The sequence below is a fragment of the Phaethon aethereus genome (assembly GCF_964289735.1).
Source record: "Phaethon aethereus genome assembly, chromosome: 1".
Taxonomy (NCBI): Eukaryota; Metazoa; Chordata; class Aves; order Phaethontiformes; family Phaethontidae; genus Phaethon; species Phaethon aethereus.
In genome coordinates, this window is record NC_138575.1 from 76,538,304 (window position 1) to 76,557,535 (window position 19,232).

Genomic DNA, 19,232 nt, shown 5'->3' on the forward strand with positions numbered 1-19,232 from the left:
ACTCCGAGACTGTGACAGAAGTTTGGGTTTCAGTCGCCTTAAGCCAGTCCCAGAAGCTTTCTCTCTCTCTCTGTGCAGAGCAAGTCCTTGCATCGGTTCACCTCCTTGCTGGAGAAATGTTTGTGAAAACAGAAGGGGAGAGGAAATCTGAAGTCCTTGGACAGTTGTGGGTTTTTTTCTCCAATCAGTACCAGCGCTGGGTTATAGCGGACAGACCAGTGTTCATCAAATTATGGCCTAGGATCAGCACACGGCAAAGGCACTGTGGCCACTGATTTACACTGAAAGATGGCACCATTAATGGTCCTGAATCACAGTCACCAAAAATGGGCTGGGAGGGATGACACTGCGTCATCTAGACCCATAACCCGACAGAACTGTCTATATTTCGATCACTGCTACGTTAGTGCGCTAATGCCATCCTGGGCTCGGTAAAGACACCATGCAGGACTCTCTCACTGTCATCTTCACCAATTTCATGAGCTGTGAGTTCAAAACAATGCAGCTCTCGGGCCTGCGGTACTAACAATATTTTTAAGCAGTTACACCTTTATCTTGGGATTCCTGCATAGCTCTGCATAGCATTCCTTTGCCATGGAAGTCAATTAAATAAAACAGAAAACTGTTTATTGCGTTACAAGGGCCACGTCCAGCAGCCCTCGACTTGATTTGACGCCGACTTTGAAAGGAGTCTGGACAAAGGGGATGGCATGGGGCAAGCTCAAAATTTAACTTAATTCTTCCAACTATATAAAGTATATTGTTATAAAACTACCTCTGCAGAATATGCAAAAAGCCAAGGAATCAGGAGAGCTGCCAAATGTGTTCATTTCCCCCAAGCTACCTTTGTTTAAATTACAGTTTCTCAAGGGCAGCAAGAGCATCTCACTTGAGGACTAATACAAAAATTGCAAGACTATTCCAATGCACAGACTGCAAATAAAACATCTAATAATTCAAGACCAGGTAGGGGTGCCAGTGAAATGTATTTTTAAAAGAGCTGTTGGCAGTTTAAAATAAAAAGATTTATTCGCTTCACCAAAAAAAAAAAAATCTAGCCCTGAACACCCCACCTATGAGTTCTTGAAAATTCTACCATGGAAAGTCTAAGTTTCTGCTGTAGATCTGGAGAAACTTCATAGCAAAAGTATTAAGTATATTAATACTTAATTAAATATTAAGTAAGTATATTAAGAAAACAGAAGTAGGTTGAGCCTGTCACAGTTTTAACAAGCTACTAACATTCAATTTCTAGGCAGGCAAGGCAAGCAACCTCTCTCTCCTCCTCTCCAGACTCCTAAACTGCTGAGAAACATAAAACATGCAGAAAAAGACCTCCGTTTCAATATGAACTCAAACACCTACATGCTTAAGTCACTGTTCAAAATCAGAGGTAAGCGCTGCTGAAAATTTTAACTCTCTGCCATCTTTTCCAAAGAAGTAAATAGGCCTCTCCTCACACCACTTACTTGGACATGAAAGCACCGCATCTGATTCTGGCATCGCTCCCCTCGGGAAAAAGAAGTTCCGGACTGTGCAGTACATCAACCAGCACCGAGAATTCAGCTTGCATCATGGGAGTGAACTGCTGCTCCAAGGAGGACACTACATCCTAGGGAAGAAGCAGCAGCATGTCATTCGTAACTATGTCTGGCCAAGAAGACTAGAAGAACGTTGCTGTGGAGTTGCACAATACTGTGCGATGGGCTATTTGACCCACTTCCAAGAGCCAGCAGCAAGAGCCCACATTAACCCAGGCGACAGTAAAGCAACCTCATGTCTGTCTTCATGCCACTCCTCAAGACGGGGAAAAGGTGCCCATTACGATCTACCTCGCTGTTCTCTCTCAAGTTTCTGCTCTGCAGTTAATGCCCACACAACACTCAGCAGCAGTCAAGGCGATGGCGTGCTAGAAAAGCACTGCTTGTCATGCGTGGCGTTAGTGCCTCACCTGAGGCGTTGCTTCCTTGGTGTTTAGGGCTCCTCCATTTGTCTGGGTCTTGCTGTTTTCTTAGTTCATAAACTCCTGATGTCATTTAACCACCACCTGCAGAAGGCGATCTCCACCTTACAGGCATTGTCCAGTGACGCAAATCTGACATAATGGCTCCTAAAACCTCCTGTACCTCCTCTGCGGCCAAAACAGCCCACGTGACCGTGAAAAGGCAGAAAGGAGATCCTTTTCTGCGAACCACTTTGTGGAAAAGAACACGCTTCCTACCCCTCTCCGTTGACTTCCGTAGGAGCCGAATTCAAGGTCATGGATCAAAAGGCCCCGCGCGTTGGCTTCGCTTGGAACAGACCCCAGGGAAGAGCTGAGCCCTCTGCCCCCCCACCTGGAGGTGCGAAGGTCGCTGTAAGCCGGCACTAAGAACGCAACGAGTCTACCTCTGGTGTTTCCCACAGCGGGCACACAGTAGGTAAGTGCACTACCACAACCACTGCCCGAGCCGCTTGCTGCTGTCATACCTGTAGTTTTTCTATTATATTCCTGTAATCCCAGGCAGGCCCACCAAGAGCTTCTTTAAAACGCGGTCCACTGCGGGCTGACATTCTCCACCCCATGGCTGCCCTCTGCACCATGTTAGAGTGACTCTTCATGAACAAGGTGTTGACCTGGCTGTCCAAATCCACTGGAATTGCAATCCCACGGTTCTTTGCTTTAATAGGAAGAAAAAAAAAAAAAATTTACAGTGGCAAAAACTTGAAAATCTGATGAAGATCACGGCATGCAAAATCCTGATACTCTTGAAGTTAAGGGACAGGGAGATCTCACTTCAACAGGTTTTAAAAATAACGATCAAAAACCTAAGCTTGTAGAAATCAGCCGTCATCTAGTTAAAGAAGGAAAGCCGTACCACTTTAAATGAGATGAGGATCATTTCCAGTATATATTTTCCAGGCATTTATAGCCATTTTTAAAAAAGAATAATTTTTTTTAACTAACTAAAAAAAAAGAAAACAGATCCAGAGATATTAAAAAGAGTAACAAAAAGAGTATGCATTATTATTTCAACAGCTAGTTTTACTCTGTTCAGAAGTACTTTAAAAACTCTTCCTTCTGGTGGGCATATGCATGTTTAGCCAACTTATCGCAAGTGCAATTTGTTGCTTTATCTGTGTATTTCTCTTGCGAAGACCTTGAGAAATCAAGTGCCTACAAATTAAATTAGAATAAGACTGTCTTCTCTTCTCTCTCCCTTTGGTTTCCTATACAGCCAGAGTTGTTAAACCATGGGGTTCCTGGATGCTCAGAAGCGTAACTGATAGTTAATAAGCGTGTGATAGTTTAACTGAGAGTGAAACAAATTTAACCAATAGTGTAAAAAATGCAAATTTTTTTTTTTTTTCTTTAGACTTGAGGGGCAGGAAGTGACAAAAGAGAGAGTATCAGAGAAAAAAAAACTGAGGAAAGACTTGCACGAATTCTTACAGGGCATCCCCTATTAAACTACTACTGCATCTTGAACTGTTGTTTGAAAAGGGAGTTTGAAAGCCATTAGAAGGTATCTATCTGCCCTCTCCTCCACAGAAATCTTTGTGTTAGCTGCATTTCTCCACTCCACTGGAGATCAGAGTGACATTATTCTATGGCTCAGCATGAGTCGTCTGAAATTCAACAAATAAACAAGAGATCGATGCAGCAATATCTCCGTTTGAAAGATTAGGTGACATTCTAGTGATTAAGCCTTGTCTTCCATGTCATTTCACTTAATTTCCACAGCGCGGCTTATGTTTAATGAAAACTTAGAAGAAAAACGGAGAAGCAGTTCTAGTTCATTTGTAATAATGATTAACTAATTTTTCAGTTTTCCTTATTGAAACAAGGGGAATTTTTTAAAAAGCGCTAGCCCATATTTTACAGTTCTGCACAACGTTTCCCTGAGGCGTTTCCCCACCACTCTGCACTAACATGCACGCTTTCCACGGCAGCGGAAGGCCTGAAAAAACATTCCACCTCTCGCTCCCAGTTCTTAAAAAGTATACAACTTCAAGCCCTGGACTTGTGGAGCCGACAGCTGCCCTTCTTGGCTAAACAGCCTATGCCTCCAGCCCCACGGGAGTACGCACGGGCACTCCATGAAGGAAGGCTGGTGTGCGGCCAAGCACGGTGAGTCGAAGCCCAGGCAGAAACTTTCTCTTCCCCCAAATACTATATTGTAATGGCAGCATTTATTATAAAACTGAATTTGGCTGCGACAGCTCAACCCGCAATCTTGCAGACTACGGCGAGAGTGCTGTGTCACGCGTGTCCTCATCCCCTTAACAGCACCCGTGGGTGCAGGGCACCCTCCTCTCTTCCCACTGCAAGGGTGTATCCTGATGCAGGACCAGGACCTCCACCTGTGGATGAGGCTGTTTAACTGGGATGGAAGAGAGATCTCTTCTTCTCTCTCTGGTAGGTGCTTTCTTTAAAGAGTTTGCCATAGGGAATCGAAAAAAAATTTTCTTAGGTCAAGATGGGAAAACACATTTCCCCTAAAAATCCTCAGCAGCAGATGTACAGCAGTTTCCACATTGGCAGTTGACTTTTCCTTTCCACCCCCTCTTTGATTTGCAGACAAGGTTCCTGATTGTCATGAGGAAAATAGCATGTAAGTCTGACCATTATTTCCAATGACTGTTTTTCCATATTATTTGACTGGGTTATTTTTCAAAACACATTTGCCTTGTTGCTGCTTACTTTATTACTGAAGTCCATTAAAGTTCTGCCAGTGTGGGTAGGGTGCTGCAGCCTATTAATCCAATTTATTGTGTCCTAATGTCAATCACCAGAATGTTACTGGACAATGCTCGCTTCTCAATTAAGTGGTATGTATGCAGAATCTTGATATATCCAGGAATAAATTTAGCAATGGGGAGCATGCTGTTCAGTGGAAAACCCAGACTTCTGCAGTCCTATAGATGCCATTTGAAGTTAACAACTTCCATCAGTCTCTGAGGAGCAGTCAAGGACTATGATTGTTCAAAGAGTTGCAGCTAATTAAAAGTATCACAAAGAAAACCAGAGAGAGGGGAAAAAAAACACCTCCTTTGTTTTGAACAGTTCTTATATGTATAATTCCATTTGTAATTAAGGTTTGTATTGGTTGTCAAAGGGCACTGTTGAAGTCTAAGCTATAAACAAAGCCTTTGTCTTCTTATTTCTTTGCAGCTTGTAGAAAGTTTATCTTTCATTTGTTTCACATTTCATTATTTAAAACAACATGAAACATATTCTTACCCTTTGGAAAGCTGATGAACAAATGTGAACATAAATATTTATTTTTAATTTAGGTGTTGTAGGCTGCTTTCCTCTTCAAAATGTGTCAATCTCCCTTAAAGTATGAACATCGAATATTTAAAAGCATGTTTCTTTTTGTTCCACTTAGAAATACTTTTGGACGGCACTCAAACTTGCAAAGTAGGGTTAGAGCTGATAGACAAAGGAGCTAGGAGGGGTTAAAATCGTGTCTTTCATCTGACTAGTGAACGTAGTAAAAAGCATGCTACGTGGCTATGTGTAAACTGGTACCAAGCAGGATACTTACCAGGATGGACTAGAACATGTCTGCACCTACGGTAAATTCTGCCGTGCAGCGGAGGGCGTAGCGCAGGCTCATGTACCACCCAGTTCCCACCTAGGGCACCCTGCAACGGGACTAATTACACCCTGAACACACTACGCCTTTGCCAGTCTCGGGGGAAACGCAACGTGCTGGGAAATCCTTTGCACGACTAGCTCTCAATCTGCTGCTCCCAATTCTGCTGCCAGCCATCGCCGCAGCGGAGCCAAGGCAGCCGGCCCACGGCACCGCGTGCTGCTCTGGGCTGGCTGGTTCTGGGTGCACCCAGCGCAGCAGCAGCAGCAGCTTTCCTCTCCTTTGAACTCCGGAAAAGTCCTCTGAGATGGGGACTCAAAAGAAAAGGGCAATGTTAACGTTTGAGAATCAAGTAGCTAAAAATCAAGCCACTCTCTACGAGGGCGACGGACTCCACCGAAGTCCCAAGAGCACAGTGCAGCTGCTAACAGAAGGGCTGAAATGGGCTGGCTGAGATGTATTTCGTTAAATTACCTGCACGTAGTTCCCTTCACAGAAGCAGAGAAATTGAAAGTAAAAGGACCTATTTCAGGCATGCTTGCCGAAGCACCATCTTTTCACTTACTGCCTACCTGAGTCTTAGCATCAGCTTAGTACTAAGGATTTCCAAGAAGTGGCCCTTGCCTGTAATTTCCCTTGGAAGCCTGTTCTTCAGAGTCATCTATCTTGCCACAAGGAAGCTTGCTGTTCTTGATATTCCCACTTAGTGCTCCCTAATTTTAAATTTCACTCCATTAGCTTTTGTAGTATTTACAAAATACAAAAGTATTTAGTGGCTTCACAGCTATTCAGTACGCTTCCCAGTACCCTAAACCATCCCTGGTGTGGGTTTTCCGGGGGACACGCAGGCGTTTCACCCCTTCGAGCGCACCGAGGAGGAGCGTGACAGGCAATCTGGGTCACGAAAAAGCCACAGCTGTACCTGGCTGCAAAGCCTTTACTCTTCTTGCTGTTTACGCCCCTCTGGTAGTTGCAGACAGCTATATCGTGTTCTCCCACACTTCCCAGTTGTCACTTAACGGAGCGATGCATATTTAGTTCAATTAATTTTGCTCCGTGAATCAGTCCCTCCAGCTCCTTAATCATTTACTGACTGCTTAACAAATGCATTTGGATGGAGAGACACTAATGCTAGCAACAGCAAGACTTTTTAAAGGAAATAAAAGCTTTGTGTAGACACGACACAAGCCTGCCAGTCTTGTACCCTTCACTTGGATGTTTTTTTTCCAACAGAAAATCTATACTGAAATATTTATCAGTCTGTAAAAAGATCATCATTGAATTTTTCTTGCAATTAGGGAAACACAAACAGTTAAAATAGAATAAAATATGTGCTTCATCTGAAATGTATTCTTCTTGCTGTCAAAAAAGTAACAACAGGATAATTATTTTATTTGAACTAAAAATTGGAAATGAAGCTTTTTATAAAATGGAAAAAAGATTTTAAAACTCAAATGGGAAGTGAAATAAAGTATTGTTATAGGAAGGTTCATCTATATGGACATTAAAATAGGCACAGTAATTCCAAAGAAGCAATAAAATGTAACCTAGATTTTATGTTTAAAGTTTCCTGTTTGTAATTTGTCAGGGAAAAGGAAAGGGCTTTAGAGGACATAAAAGCATGGTCAAGAAGAACCACAGGAGAGTTTTTTGGATTCTGTACAAAGGGGTATTGGTGAGCTGAAATTGGGAAATAAATACTCAGCTAGAAAGTCCTTCACCACTCCTTCAGACCGTCTGCTCTCTGTTACAGACAACCCATGTTCTTTAATATCTTTGAGAAATATATCAAGCCCCATTTAAAACAAAGCTAGCTTTTCTGCCATCCCTTCTCCTTCCATTTTCTCTTGGCCCATTGACCAAGGACATCCTTCCAAAGTTGTTTCCAAACCTCTGATTTATGATCTAAATTTATTTAAGTTATTTACAGCCTAGCGTAATTTATGGCCATTTTTGGGGGGGGGGGGGTCAGCACTGTCCTTTAGCTGAAATGTCTCTTCTTCATGACTATTCATCTTCCTAAGTACTTTTAAAGAGCAACAACACAGGCCTTTGTTTTGCTAGGCAAAACACGTGGGGCTCCTGTAGTCTCTTTTTGTAACAGAGTTCTCCTTTCCCCTGACCATCACAGTAGTACTTCCTCTGTACCTGTTCCAGTTTTGAACTTCGGAAATAGCAAAATTACAGGACTCGCCTCCAATTTTGTAGGATGGAAACAAGGATTCTCCTTGTGCTTCACCTGCACAGCATCCTAGAGTATAATCTGATAATGACTAATGTAATTTGGCTTGCTAACAGATTTTGTTTTTTAAAGGGTCTGCCAAGAGAAGTAGTCTAACAAAATGCAGGTTCCTATCTGCCACTGTTTACTCATCTGGGAAATTCCAGTTATTTCACTATTGGTGGTAATAGAACAGCCATGCACATAGGACATCCTTGGGATACACAAACAGTATCAATTTGTAAAAACATATGGGAGAAAGCTAGTGTCTACTCCAGAGGCAGGAGTTATATCTAGTTATAATATAACTAGATTTGACCTCGTAACAGAAAAGTGATGCTCGGGGGTGAAGGTATTAGAATCACCACTTAATTAAGCAGCAAAGACCGTTCTTTCCATGGGTCCTGAAGGACTGGTCAGCCCTGGGAAAAAGTCTGCTCCAATACAACTTAAGATACACAGTCCAGATCTTTAGTTGTGAGGACAGGAGACATTCCCCAATTTTACCCATGGAAAGACGGTAGATGGTTTAAAATGCAAACTTTGAGACTGGCCTCCACCCTTTTCAATCTTGCAAAGACTGTAAAATGTAGGAACTGAAAGTCCTTTGATAATGAATTCATTTGAAATAAATTAAACTGTTAGACATCTTAGTTCCTCTGCTTTCACACAGATCAGGGGACCTTTTAAACATGTTTCATTTGTAACTATTTTACCAGTGAGATGGAAGCTGTTTTGATCATTCATTTTTTTGGACTATATTTTCAAGCAAAAGCTCAGTCCTATGCAATAACAGAGAAAAAGCAAAAGTGATATATGTACAATGCGTTCATTCTCATCACTGTGATAATCTGCTTCACGAATCCATCTGAACGAGACACATTAATATACCTATATTATTTCTATTCGTGCCAGGTAGCCCAATGTTTACTGGGCAATAAAAACCTGATGCACGTTGGCATCTCAATGTCCCAACTCTCTTGGAGCCACGAGGGGTCTGCTGAAGAAGACAAGCAAGCCTCGATGCTTCTCACCGAACTGGAGACAGACAGCTGCCTGGAGACAAAGCAGCAAGTGAAGCTTGAAAAGCTTACGAAGTTTTTCCCTAGTGGTCAAGTGGAGTTGAAGTACCAGGGTTATGAGAAATTAGCTTCTGCAACATAATCCTTTTGTTGACCCGGAAGATAATGCACATTCTTACAGTGCCCGCAAGAAGACAGATGTAGTGACCCTAAGCTCTTGAGGCAACGCTTCCATCCACCCGCCAGCAATAAACTAGTAAGAGCTGAGCAGAACGTACGTTGCTTAGACTTGCTCTGAAATGGGTCTTTTAAAAGTGCATTATTATATGGATCTTTGATATCTGGGGAAATCTGTGTATGAACTTTCTTCCTGCTGAGATTCATTTCTAAATCCAGGGCTATGGCACACACAAAAAAATAAAATAAAAAAATCAGTTTGTTCTTTCAACTCTATAATACATTTATTTTCCATCAAAAGTCTTTGGTCCCTGCTGTAAATCTGTCCAATACTCTATCTCTCTGATATAGGCAAAATCTTTCTAGAGGTTTTTTTATAAACCCTGCTGTGAAACATGAAGGCCCTAACATTAAAGCTGTCAGACTCTCAAGTCAAAAAAAAAAAAAAAAAGAAAAAAAAAAAGGCAGAAGAGTGCTGACAGATGCCTAGCCAAAATCCAAACCTATTCCACATACACAGCCAACGCAAGAGGCCAAAAAAAGGCTGCCCTGTTTGTACTGTTGGTATAATGGAAGAAACCTCCGCCTTCTCAAAGAGCAGCACCGTTTTGTGCGGCGTCACAGCCGGCAGAGGAAAGCACCGGGCACGCGCTGCCATCACAAAAGGGCCTTGATTTTAAAAGCCGCTGGTACCCCCCCCCCGGCTGAGGCACTTTTCCCAAAGCCTTCAGCAGAGCCGCGCAGGCCTACTCAGTCGGCCCTGGCGAGCCGCGGCTGGCGCGGTGCCGCAAACGCGGGAGCGTCGCCGGCGGCCGGAGCCCCGCGAGCCGGCCAGCCTTCCGCCCGGGGGTGTTTGTCACCAACCCCGCTGCCCCTCCAGCGAACTCACTCTTCGGGGAAGGGAATCCCCCCTCCCCTGCTCCCTTACGCTCCCTTCCTGCACCGTCGAAACAAAACACCGAATAAAAACGCGCGCAATTTGCTAAGGCAGCGGCAACGCGATCTTAGCGTGCTGGACATTGATATTAATCCTTTAAACAGTTACGATGATACGGACAAGGGAATCGGCAGTTTGCGCGGTAACCTGCGCGTTCGGGGGGCAGCCCCGGGCGATGCCCAGCCCCCCTGCCCCGCTGCCACGGCGCTGGTGGGAAGGGCCCGGAGGAGGGGACGGGGCGATGCCCTTCGCCAGCAGCTCGGCTCCGTTTTGCCATGCCTGAGAGTGCCCAGGGCACGGCTGGGGTCCCACGGGTGGGAAACCAGAGCAGCAAGAAGCTTGGACCTGTAGGACAGCACAAGAGCTTACTTGTTAAAAAAACTCAAAACCAAACCCACAACTGTAAACCACCTCCATAAACCAGAAAAAGGAATGAAACGAAGGAGAAGACTACAGCGGAGGTAGAAATTAAATTTACCAAACAGGGAACGAAGTCATGTATCTGCAGAAAACACAAGCCGTCAGCCACGCCTTGCATTGGGAATTTCCCCTCGCCTCCCCCCGGAACAAGGGGCGCACAGAAGGTTACCTGCCGAGGGGCGCCAGCCCGCTCACCTGCCCGTGCGCCTGCCCGAGACGCGGGGTCTGTCCGCCCCATCGAGGGGACCCACGCTGCCCCTGCCAGGCTGCTGTGGGGACGGGTCCAGCGAGGCTGTCTCGGCGCTGTGCTCGGGTGTCTCCGAATACCCTCATGGCAGTGAGGGAACACAGTGTCCTCTCTGAGCTAGAGTCTGATTTTAGGGGTAGCTCTACAGAAACGAAGACGCTGAGCTGTCTAGAAGCACACGTAGGGCATGCTCGGTCTCAAAAATGCCCTGACCTGCCCTACTTCTTCCCTCTTTCCTCAGACTCCCCAAGGAAGTCATTTACTGATGACTCTTTCCAGAACTGCCAGAGGAGAGCAGGGACGTAAGTGTTAGACACACAAACAAGGATTTGTAGGGCTAGAGCTTTATTTGAGACTGTAGTACCTGTAGCATAAAGGAAATAAAATGTCTTCAACTTCCCAAGTTCTCTTGCCAGATGGGTCCATAATTAAATCATTTGCACAACAAATGAAACAATTGAAAGCTGCTAGGTTTTTAGGTAACTGCTTATTCTCCTTCACACAAAAAGTTAATCAGATGTTTTGGCTAAAACATTAAATGATACTCCTGTAAAGCTATTCCAAAAATCTAAATTTAGAGTTGGTCGTTGCAATGCCACAGATGCTGCAGATGGTTATGGGACCCTCTCATATTCTTTTATCATTATTTATTAAAACTTTTTAAAAAATTGCATCAACGATAGAATTTAGCTAAATTCTATATCTATATATCTCTCTCTATATATATTCTATATATCTCTGCCTCTACTCAGTTTTGATTCACACTGAGCAGAACCTTATTCTACAAGTAACCAGAATGACTGACTTTTAGAAACTATATTGGATAATCCTTTTTTCTGTCATGGCAGAAGACTTTAAAACTGCAGTAACAGAAACGTAACTTAAGAATGAACTTTTGCCAGACTTAGCTATGTAGTGGTGAAGAATCTTTTTTATTGTAGGATAAGAAGTTTTAGATCTTCCACTTCAACATGGTATTTGAATTTATTTGAAAGCATGTGGCTTATTAGCTGCCCTGAGGGCCAGATTTGGTCTTGGTGCCAGTGCAAGGCAATATTCCCATGACAAGGCTGACTGTGTAACTGCAGTAAACGAGAAGGCCTGATGGTGAGGAGTAAGCAGAGAAGCTATGGAGTGGCACAACTGTGGCTTCCATCCCCAATTCCCTGATGGGACAAAACCTGAACAAGCCCAGGGCCATGACTGACAGTAACAAATGCATCTCCCAGGAAATGAGGGGAAAAACGATGGGTGTTCTCTGATGCACAACTGCTATGCATCGCTGCTTACAACAGCTTGTGCAAATGCAGCCCAGCATGACTAGAAATGTCCAGGTTTTCTCATGGCTTATGTTGGGTTTTAATATCATAACTTGCTTGAGGTAAAGTTCAGCCATCACTCACTTAGCAAACATCTCTCTGACCTACAGGTTTCACCTAAAAACCCTGTTTGACTGGACAGACCTGAGCGGGTTATAGAAGGAGGAAGAATTTAGCCTCAGAAAGTGGGACTTCTGAAATCACCGCTGTCACAATTTCAGGATAGTAGAGTCAAATTAAAAACTGCTCAACCTCAAGTAAGTCTGATCTTAAAACACAGAGAACAGTAATGAAAGTAAAACCTGGCACCTACCCACTTCAGCCAAAGTCTTGATACATGATTCCACTGAAGCTTTCTGTGTTGGGTTTGGCCAGGTACAGTTGTAAATTCTAAAAGCAGACTGCAGCAGCTGAATAAAAACAGGCTGATGTGTCTGGAAACAAAAAGATAAACATGGAATTCTATCCTTTAGAATCTCCTCACAACTGCCCTATGGTTAAACCACATGCAAGGGGTTTGTAGCTTGTAGACTCAAGTTACATCCCCATTAAATTATCTTTGCTCTTCAGGACAGGAGGGAAAAGAAATCAAATGCTGCACCCCTAAAAAGGCAAACACATGCAATTTTCACTCAGATTGCAACTGATATCAAGCAGAGCACAACGATGGAGGAGTATTCCCGGTTCTCAGGTATGTGTCCCTTTTGTCATAGGGCAAAGCATTTTTCTCACGCAAATACAAAGATGGACCTTGATTTTGCAAAGATACCCCCTCCAATGAATTCACACGAGCCAGGAGTAAATCTGACCGTATTGAGCTGTCTGATGGTTCACAGCTGTAAGGGTTTTATTAAAAAAATTAAGAGTAAGTGCTTTAAAGAGGAATTAAACTGCTAGCCAGTGGCATGAGAGGGGACGGAGAAATTAGAGGAGGATGTAAAGATACAGCATTCCTATCTGGCTAGCAGAAGGTATCTTATTAACGGTCTGCATTACATATTTGTCTGTCTCTCTTTTCCTCACCTGGAGGCTGGTGCTGTTATCTGAAAACGGTGAATTGAAGAAGCCACTCACAATGTTCATTACAGGCTCAGTAACATATTTCTCCAGAGATGTGTCTGCATGTTTACGATCTGTGGTTGCGTTACAAACCTACAGGGAAGAAGGAGGAAACAATGAGATTTAGTTCTTTTAAATAAGCAAGCTCTCTTATTTTGTATTTATTTATAACACATGTAATATTTGTTCTTAGTACAAAAGCAAATGTTTTTTATACAAAATCTAACAGAGATAACGATCTCGGAGTTCGAGCTGTGTTTGTCATAGCTTATCTTTCTTATTGGAGGTCCACATTGTCTTTTGAATCCCCTTCTCTTCTGAACCAGCTCTCTTTCCCACACCATGAAAAAAGATCCCCCTAAATCAGCACATTGCATGCCACTTACACATTTAGACAGATTCAAGAAGAAAATGGGCCTTTCCTCCCATTGTGGGGCTAGGTTGGAAGAGGCTTTAGAGACAGATGAGACATAAACACATTAGGTTAGAAAGGCTTCACGGAATGTTTAAACTTCTCTGTACAATCAATCACCACAAATGGGTGGCAAAGGTGAAGCTCATTTGCAGGAAAAATGTTAAAAAAAGAGGGAAAGAAAGGAAATAGCTTAGTCAATACCAACAGCCTTTAGGATTGTAAACTGTAAGACAGACAACATTACTTAGGAAAGCCACATGGGGAAAATACAAAACAAGCTAAAAACAATGAAAGAAGAGAATGGATGGTACTGGGACAACACAGGAGCGCAGAAGGATGATTAAACGGTGGGAGGATTTGTACAAAAGATTCCTGAAGGCACCCTTTGGTACAACACTAAAAGTTTGTTGATGCATAAAGATGTCATGCTTAAAGAAAGGAAAAAAATTACTGGGGTGGATTGCATCCTTCAGTATTTCTTTTATTTCTTTATTTCTTTTCAACATTTCTGGACATCTATAGAGAATCATTGTGACTTTGTATGTCAGTGGTAACAGTACTAAAAGGAGTCTACGGAGAGCCAAACACGGTGAGAAAGGCGAGACACTCATACAACCTTTTCAACAGCCTTTAAATAAGCAGTTCTAGTCATGTTTAACAAGAAATGAAAGGCAAAGCTGTTCTCTCTTTCACCTATGCAAGCCACAGACTACTGCAATGATCTAGGGAATGTATGCTAGAGCAGAATTTATTCTGTTTATAGACTTTTGCGGTAGCCTTCACGTTACTATCTGAGCATTTAACACACAATCACGTACGTGCGTGGTACACACTTACCATTACATTGCTTTATGGATGGGGAACTCAAGTCCAGAGAAGCTGAGTGAATTGCTTAAGGTCACAGAGAAAAGTTGGTGACAGAAGCAGAAAGATAATCCACAGGGCAAACATTCTCTCTAATTGCACACTGCCACTGTCACACTTGGGACACTACAAGACAGCAATTTCACCAGGAGCATTTTAACAAGGTTACTGACGTGACATCCAAAAGCAGCCTCGCTCAGGGGAAGATACAGCTCACGGGAACACAAAAGCATTTTGAGTGGAGTCCAACACACAAGCATTGTCATATGGTAAGCAACGGAATAACCAAAGATAACTTGAGACCTACAGGAATGAGGTATCTTGAGGAGCTTTGCTTGTCTGTTTTTCTAAAATGTGTCAGATAACTAAGTCATGCCCCCATGTAGTGCATTTTTTATCACCTCAGGAAAGGAAGGATTTTGATCAGAGATGCAACGGTGGCTAAAATGACATACCCTCTTCAGCCCTTCAGTTTTGGGAAAAGTATGACACCACCACCACCACCATCCCCCCCAGTCCTCATGGAAGTAACAGATTCAGCCAATAATCAAAACTTTTTTCCAAAAAAAAAAAAAAAAAAGATCATAGAACTAAAAACCTCTTGAAGTTCTTCTGCCTTTAATTAACATGCATGCCAATTTTGGCTGGAACCAGTAGCTCAGAGGCTCAGCGCTCGTGATCCCAACGGGAAGACAGAGCGCTGCGCGGTGCTAGCACGGTGAATTCAGAAATGACCAAACCTGAATTCCAAAATGCTTTTAAGCTTTCCCCTTTGCTTGCCTAAAAAGGAGAGCCATATGTGGGGATGCCACTCTGCTCCAACACCAGTCTGAAAAATTCCCAGCACAGAAGGAATTCGGAAATCCTCTCACTTGTTCTTATCCCTCTGCCCTGTGGGGACTGAAAAATGTTTCCCCATGGAAGAAAAAACCTGAAATGCATGAAACGGAGATGAAGATTGAGAAAGCAGTGTTTAAAAACCCCTTAAGAGGCTTTGGGACTGAAACTCACATGAATACTGCTTCAAAAATTCTGCAGAGAAAGCCAGGATGACTTTCCAGCTGTCAGATCCTGGCTCTTTCTTTAATCCTGCTCAGACTACAGCTGCTGACTTGCAGGCTGGGCCACACGCAGGAAGGGGAAGCCTTTCCTTCAGCAGCACCCACTTGGCTTAGCGCAACGCTTCAAGTCATACCCGGGAGAAAGTAGGTTGGCAGGAACTGTAGAAACAGGGTGTCTTTGAAAGCGCGACTGCTTTTGGCAAACTGAATTTATACATGAATCCGCCTCATGCCTGCTTTGCAATGTACCACGTTGTTGAAAGAGAATGACAGTTGGGGACTAAATATTTCCTTCCTGGATCCAGAAACAGATTAAAAAAATAGGTTACTCTTCCCCCCTCTCCAAAAAAAAAGGAAAGAATCCAACCTGAGGATAACACTCTCCATCTTTCACCTTAGTGCTCTCTAATAACAGACTCCAACTCAAAGCTCACAAACTCACGCACTGACAGGCATTTGTAGCAGCTAAAAGAAAAGCATTTTCCCTTCCCCCATGCAAAAGCATCCCTTTGAGCTCACTGGAACACAGAGGATCAAAGGGCTCTTTTTCTAAATGCTTTGAAAGCTATTGTAACATCTTTTCGTGAGGCTGACAGCGTTCTAACCGTCCCGATAGCTACGTAACGCTGATGTATTTATAACACACGGGCTCTGCCGGGGCCCCAGAAAACCAAACCTGAACAAATACGCTCAATAACCTGGAAGACATGGCTACCCACAGGGGCCTGGCTGAAGAGCAGGGCTGGCCAGAGCACTTCTGACGTGCTCTTTTAGTTCTTCTAGCCCTTAACCGGGAAATTAAAAGGACTAATTAGGCACCTGGCCCGAGGGCTTTGCAGGAGAGCAAAACAAACCTGCATTTTGCCCTTTGGTGCCAACAGAACACACAGGCACACACAAAATACAGCGTTAATAACACCCTCACTCTTCACCTCTGAAGACCTGGCGTCTAATTTCTCTTAGGAGAAGGGTATGTGAAAACAAGCTCAGTGGTCACTAGCCTCAGGACAACTCCACATCATGTGGCAGGGTGCAGGTTGTCTCCAGGCTCAGGACGGGAGCTGTGGGCAGAGCTCTCTTTCTGCATGTCTGCTTCTAGCCCAAGGGCAAAGAAAACTGGTCACATTCAAGGGCTAGGAAGGGTACTCTGTTTAGACGGTCAGGGCCAGGATGCATCAGGAAAGGGCAGCCCAGAAAGGCAATTGAACAGGAGAAAATACTTCCCGGGGTAAAAACAGCGAGGTTAAAAATCAGAATTGCCCTCCAAGGAGGTTTCTGATTTTAATTTTCAAATGAGCTTGTCCAGAAGGGCTTTCGCTGTAGAACACGACCACAGAGACAAGACAAACGGCAGGAAAACAGGGTTTGTAGAGGTCTCATTACTGCTGAAAATGGCTACCACCAAAAGAGGAGAGGACAAATGTCCCTGTCTGAACCTGTTCGCAGGAAAAAAAAAGGAAAAAACCCAACGATAAGTTCTCTTTTTCACAGAGAAATTAGCAGGTCCCAGTGCCTATCATATAGCACAAGTCCTTGCACTCATTCTTTTGAGAAGAGAAAATTCATGGTATTTTCTCCCAACAGGTTTCAAAGAAATTATTTTGTGGCACGCTCTTACTTCAGGGTAAATGTCCGCTGCAGGATTGAATTGAGATTCTTTTACCTTTTGTTGTTTAATTTCAACAAAATGAAGAATGCAAGGGGTGAGAAGTTAAGGATTATAAAATGTAATGGACCACAGACTGGGAAAAGATAGGCATGCACTACGACAACGTGCTGTGTAACATCTCCAAAATACTGTCCGGTATCAAGGATGACATACAGTCCACCAGCCACCAAAAACCTGTGGTTCTACTTCTTGAGCAAAAAGAGCAACTCCATTAGTTGGTACTAATACTAGGTTCTTACAAGAAGCATTACCTGCTAGAAAAGGATATCACAGAATCACAGAATCACTAGGTTGGAAAGGACCTTTAAGATCATCAAGTCCAACCATTAATCCAGCACCACCATGTCCCCTAAACCATGTCCTGAAGCGTCACATCCACACGTTTTTTGAACACTTCCAGAGATGGCGACTCCACCACCTCCCTGGGCAGCCTGTGCCAATGCCTGACCACCCTCTCAGTGAAGAAATTTTTCCTAATATCCAATCTAAACCTCCCCTGGCGCAACTTGAGGCCATTTCCTCTTGTCCTATCACTAGTTACTTGGGAGAAGAGACTAACACCCTCGTCGCCACAACCCCCTTTCAGGTAGTTGTAGAGAGCGATAAGGTCTCCCCTCAGCCTCCTCTTCTCCAGACTAAACAACCCCAGATATGTAATATAATATGTAATGTAAGCTGTAATCATTATGTCACGCTAGCTTCCCCTCATGGCTCTACTATTGTATTTTATCGTTCTGGAAGTCATGAGATTTCCCTTGTTTTCTGCCTCCAAAATACCAGGGAATGGAAGCTTAATTCAACTTCTGACTTGAAACTTAATTCAACAGGTAATGACACCATGAAGTTCACTGGGGTCCACAGGAATTGAACGCCTACGGTACTAACTGTGCCCCATCACCTTGCAGCCTACAGTTTATATATGAATCAGTATTCTGAAAGACCATAGCCTTCTGCACCAGCGGTGAGAATAAAAGTAGAATAAAAAGACAAAAGACAGTAGAATAAAAGACAAAAACAGAGAGAACATGAGCCAAAGAACTTCTTGATCCCTGATTCTCAGTGTACTACCAGAGTGAAGCAAGAAGTGGGTTTTTTTTAGTCACCACCATAATGACATGTAACATATGCTCCCAGAAGACATACACAGATTTTCAACCCTGTACCATGCATCCAATTTATTTTTCTGGAAGCAATGAGAAAGTTGCCCTTTTAGAGAGAAGACTTGTAGCAATTAGCAGAATAAATGATGATAAATAAAATTAAAATTATATTTCATTTAAAAAACCCCATCTATTCTATTGTCAACTTTGAAAAAAATAGTTAATAAAGGAAGTTCACCAAAAAAAGATATTGCCAGTTCAGTTGCCACCCATGACTATACTGTAATATTTAACATCTCATGAAGCTTACCCTTGCCATATCAACAAGAAAGTTCTCAAATAACTTCCAAATATGGTTACTGGCATAGATTTCTTTCATTTCCACTTCAGTGTCCACATAACAGTGGTTAACAAAATTAACATAGGCAATTTTCACCTGCAGGAACAGCAAAAACACAAACCATATGAAACGGAACCATAAAAAACATTAACGTGCTGCTTTCTGTCTGCAAAAACACTGAACGATAAAGATGATCCTCCCAGTACTAACAAACCCTAATAACAGTAATAACACATATGTTCAGTCTGAAGATTTAGGAAGCAGCACGGCAACAAATGCATTAATGGACTTGATGAAAGATCACATGAAGAAAAATGGAAAGGTTTTGCAAACATTCTTACTCTAACAAATACCCCCCCCCCCAACAAGCCAATAATAAAGCTGATATTTAAATGATATTGAGACTATGAGGGCCTGGCTCCAAAGCCAGGAGCTGTCAAAATGCAGGACACCCCTGCACGTGCCAGCTGACTGCTGTGGGTTGATGCCTTGTGACAGGCTTGCCAAATATAAAAAAAAAGGTCTTCAGCAGACCTGGAATTGCCATCCCTATATTCCGAGAGTCCTAATGCAGCACTTGCTCTCACGGTGAGTGTAACTCAGATCTAAATGGAAGAGAAGGGTTATGCAGCACTGGGACTGCAGCCACAGCAGCACAGGGCTTAGGAGGACTGCAGTCTCACCCCTCTCCTGCATTACAAGTCTGCTTGTGCATCTCACAAAAATGGATATCCAGTGCCTGAAATGTATTTATTAAATATAAACAGATGCAGATACACTGAAAATTTCATGTCATGGT

General features: G+C 43.2%; 1 protein-coding gene across 4 annotated transcripts in view; it reads right to left on the reverse strand.

The window, feature by feature from the left end:
* Window positions 1-19,232, reverse strand: part of ITPR2 (inositol 1,4,5-trisphosphate receptor type 2) — a 272,920-nt gene that overhangs the window by 119,138 nt on the left and 134,550 nt on the right. For all 4 annotated transcript variants that reach the window (XM_082011567.1, XM_082011566.1, XM_082011565.1 and 1 more), the window contains 5 exons: window positions 18,404-18,529; window positions 12,949-13,077; window positions 12,239-12,359; window positions 2,470-2,660; window positions 1,470-1,612 (listed from right to left, as the gene is read on the reverse strand). In XM_082011567.1, coding sequence (XP_081867693.1) covers window positions 1,470-1,612; window positions 2,470-2,660; window positions 12,239-12,359; window positions 12,949-13,077; window positions 18,404-18,529 — 710 coding nt within the window. The remainder of the gene's footprint in view (window positions 1-1,469; window positions 1,613-2,469; window positions 2,661-12,238; window positions 12,360-12,948; window positions 13,078-18,403; window positions 18,530-19,232) is intronic.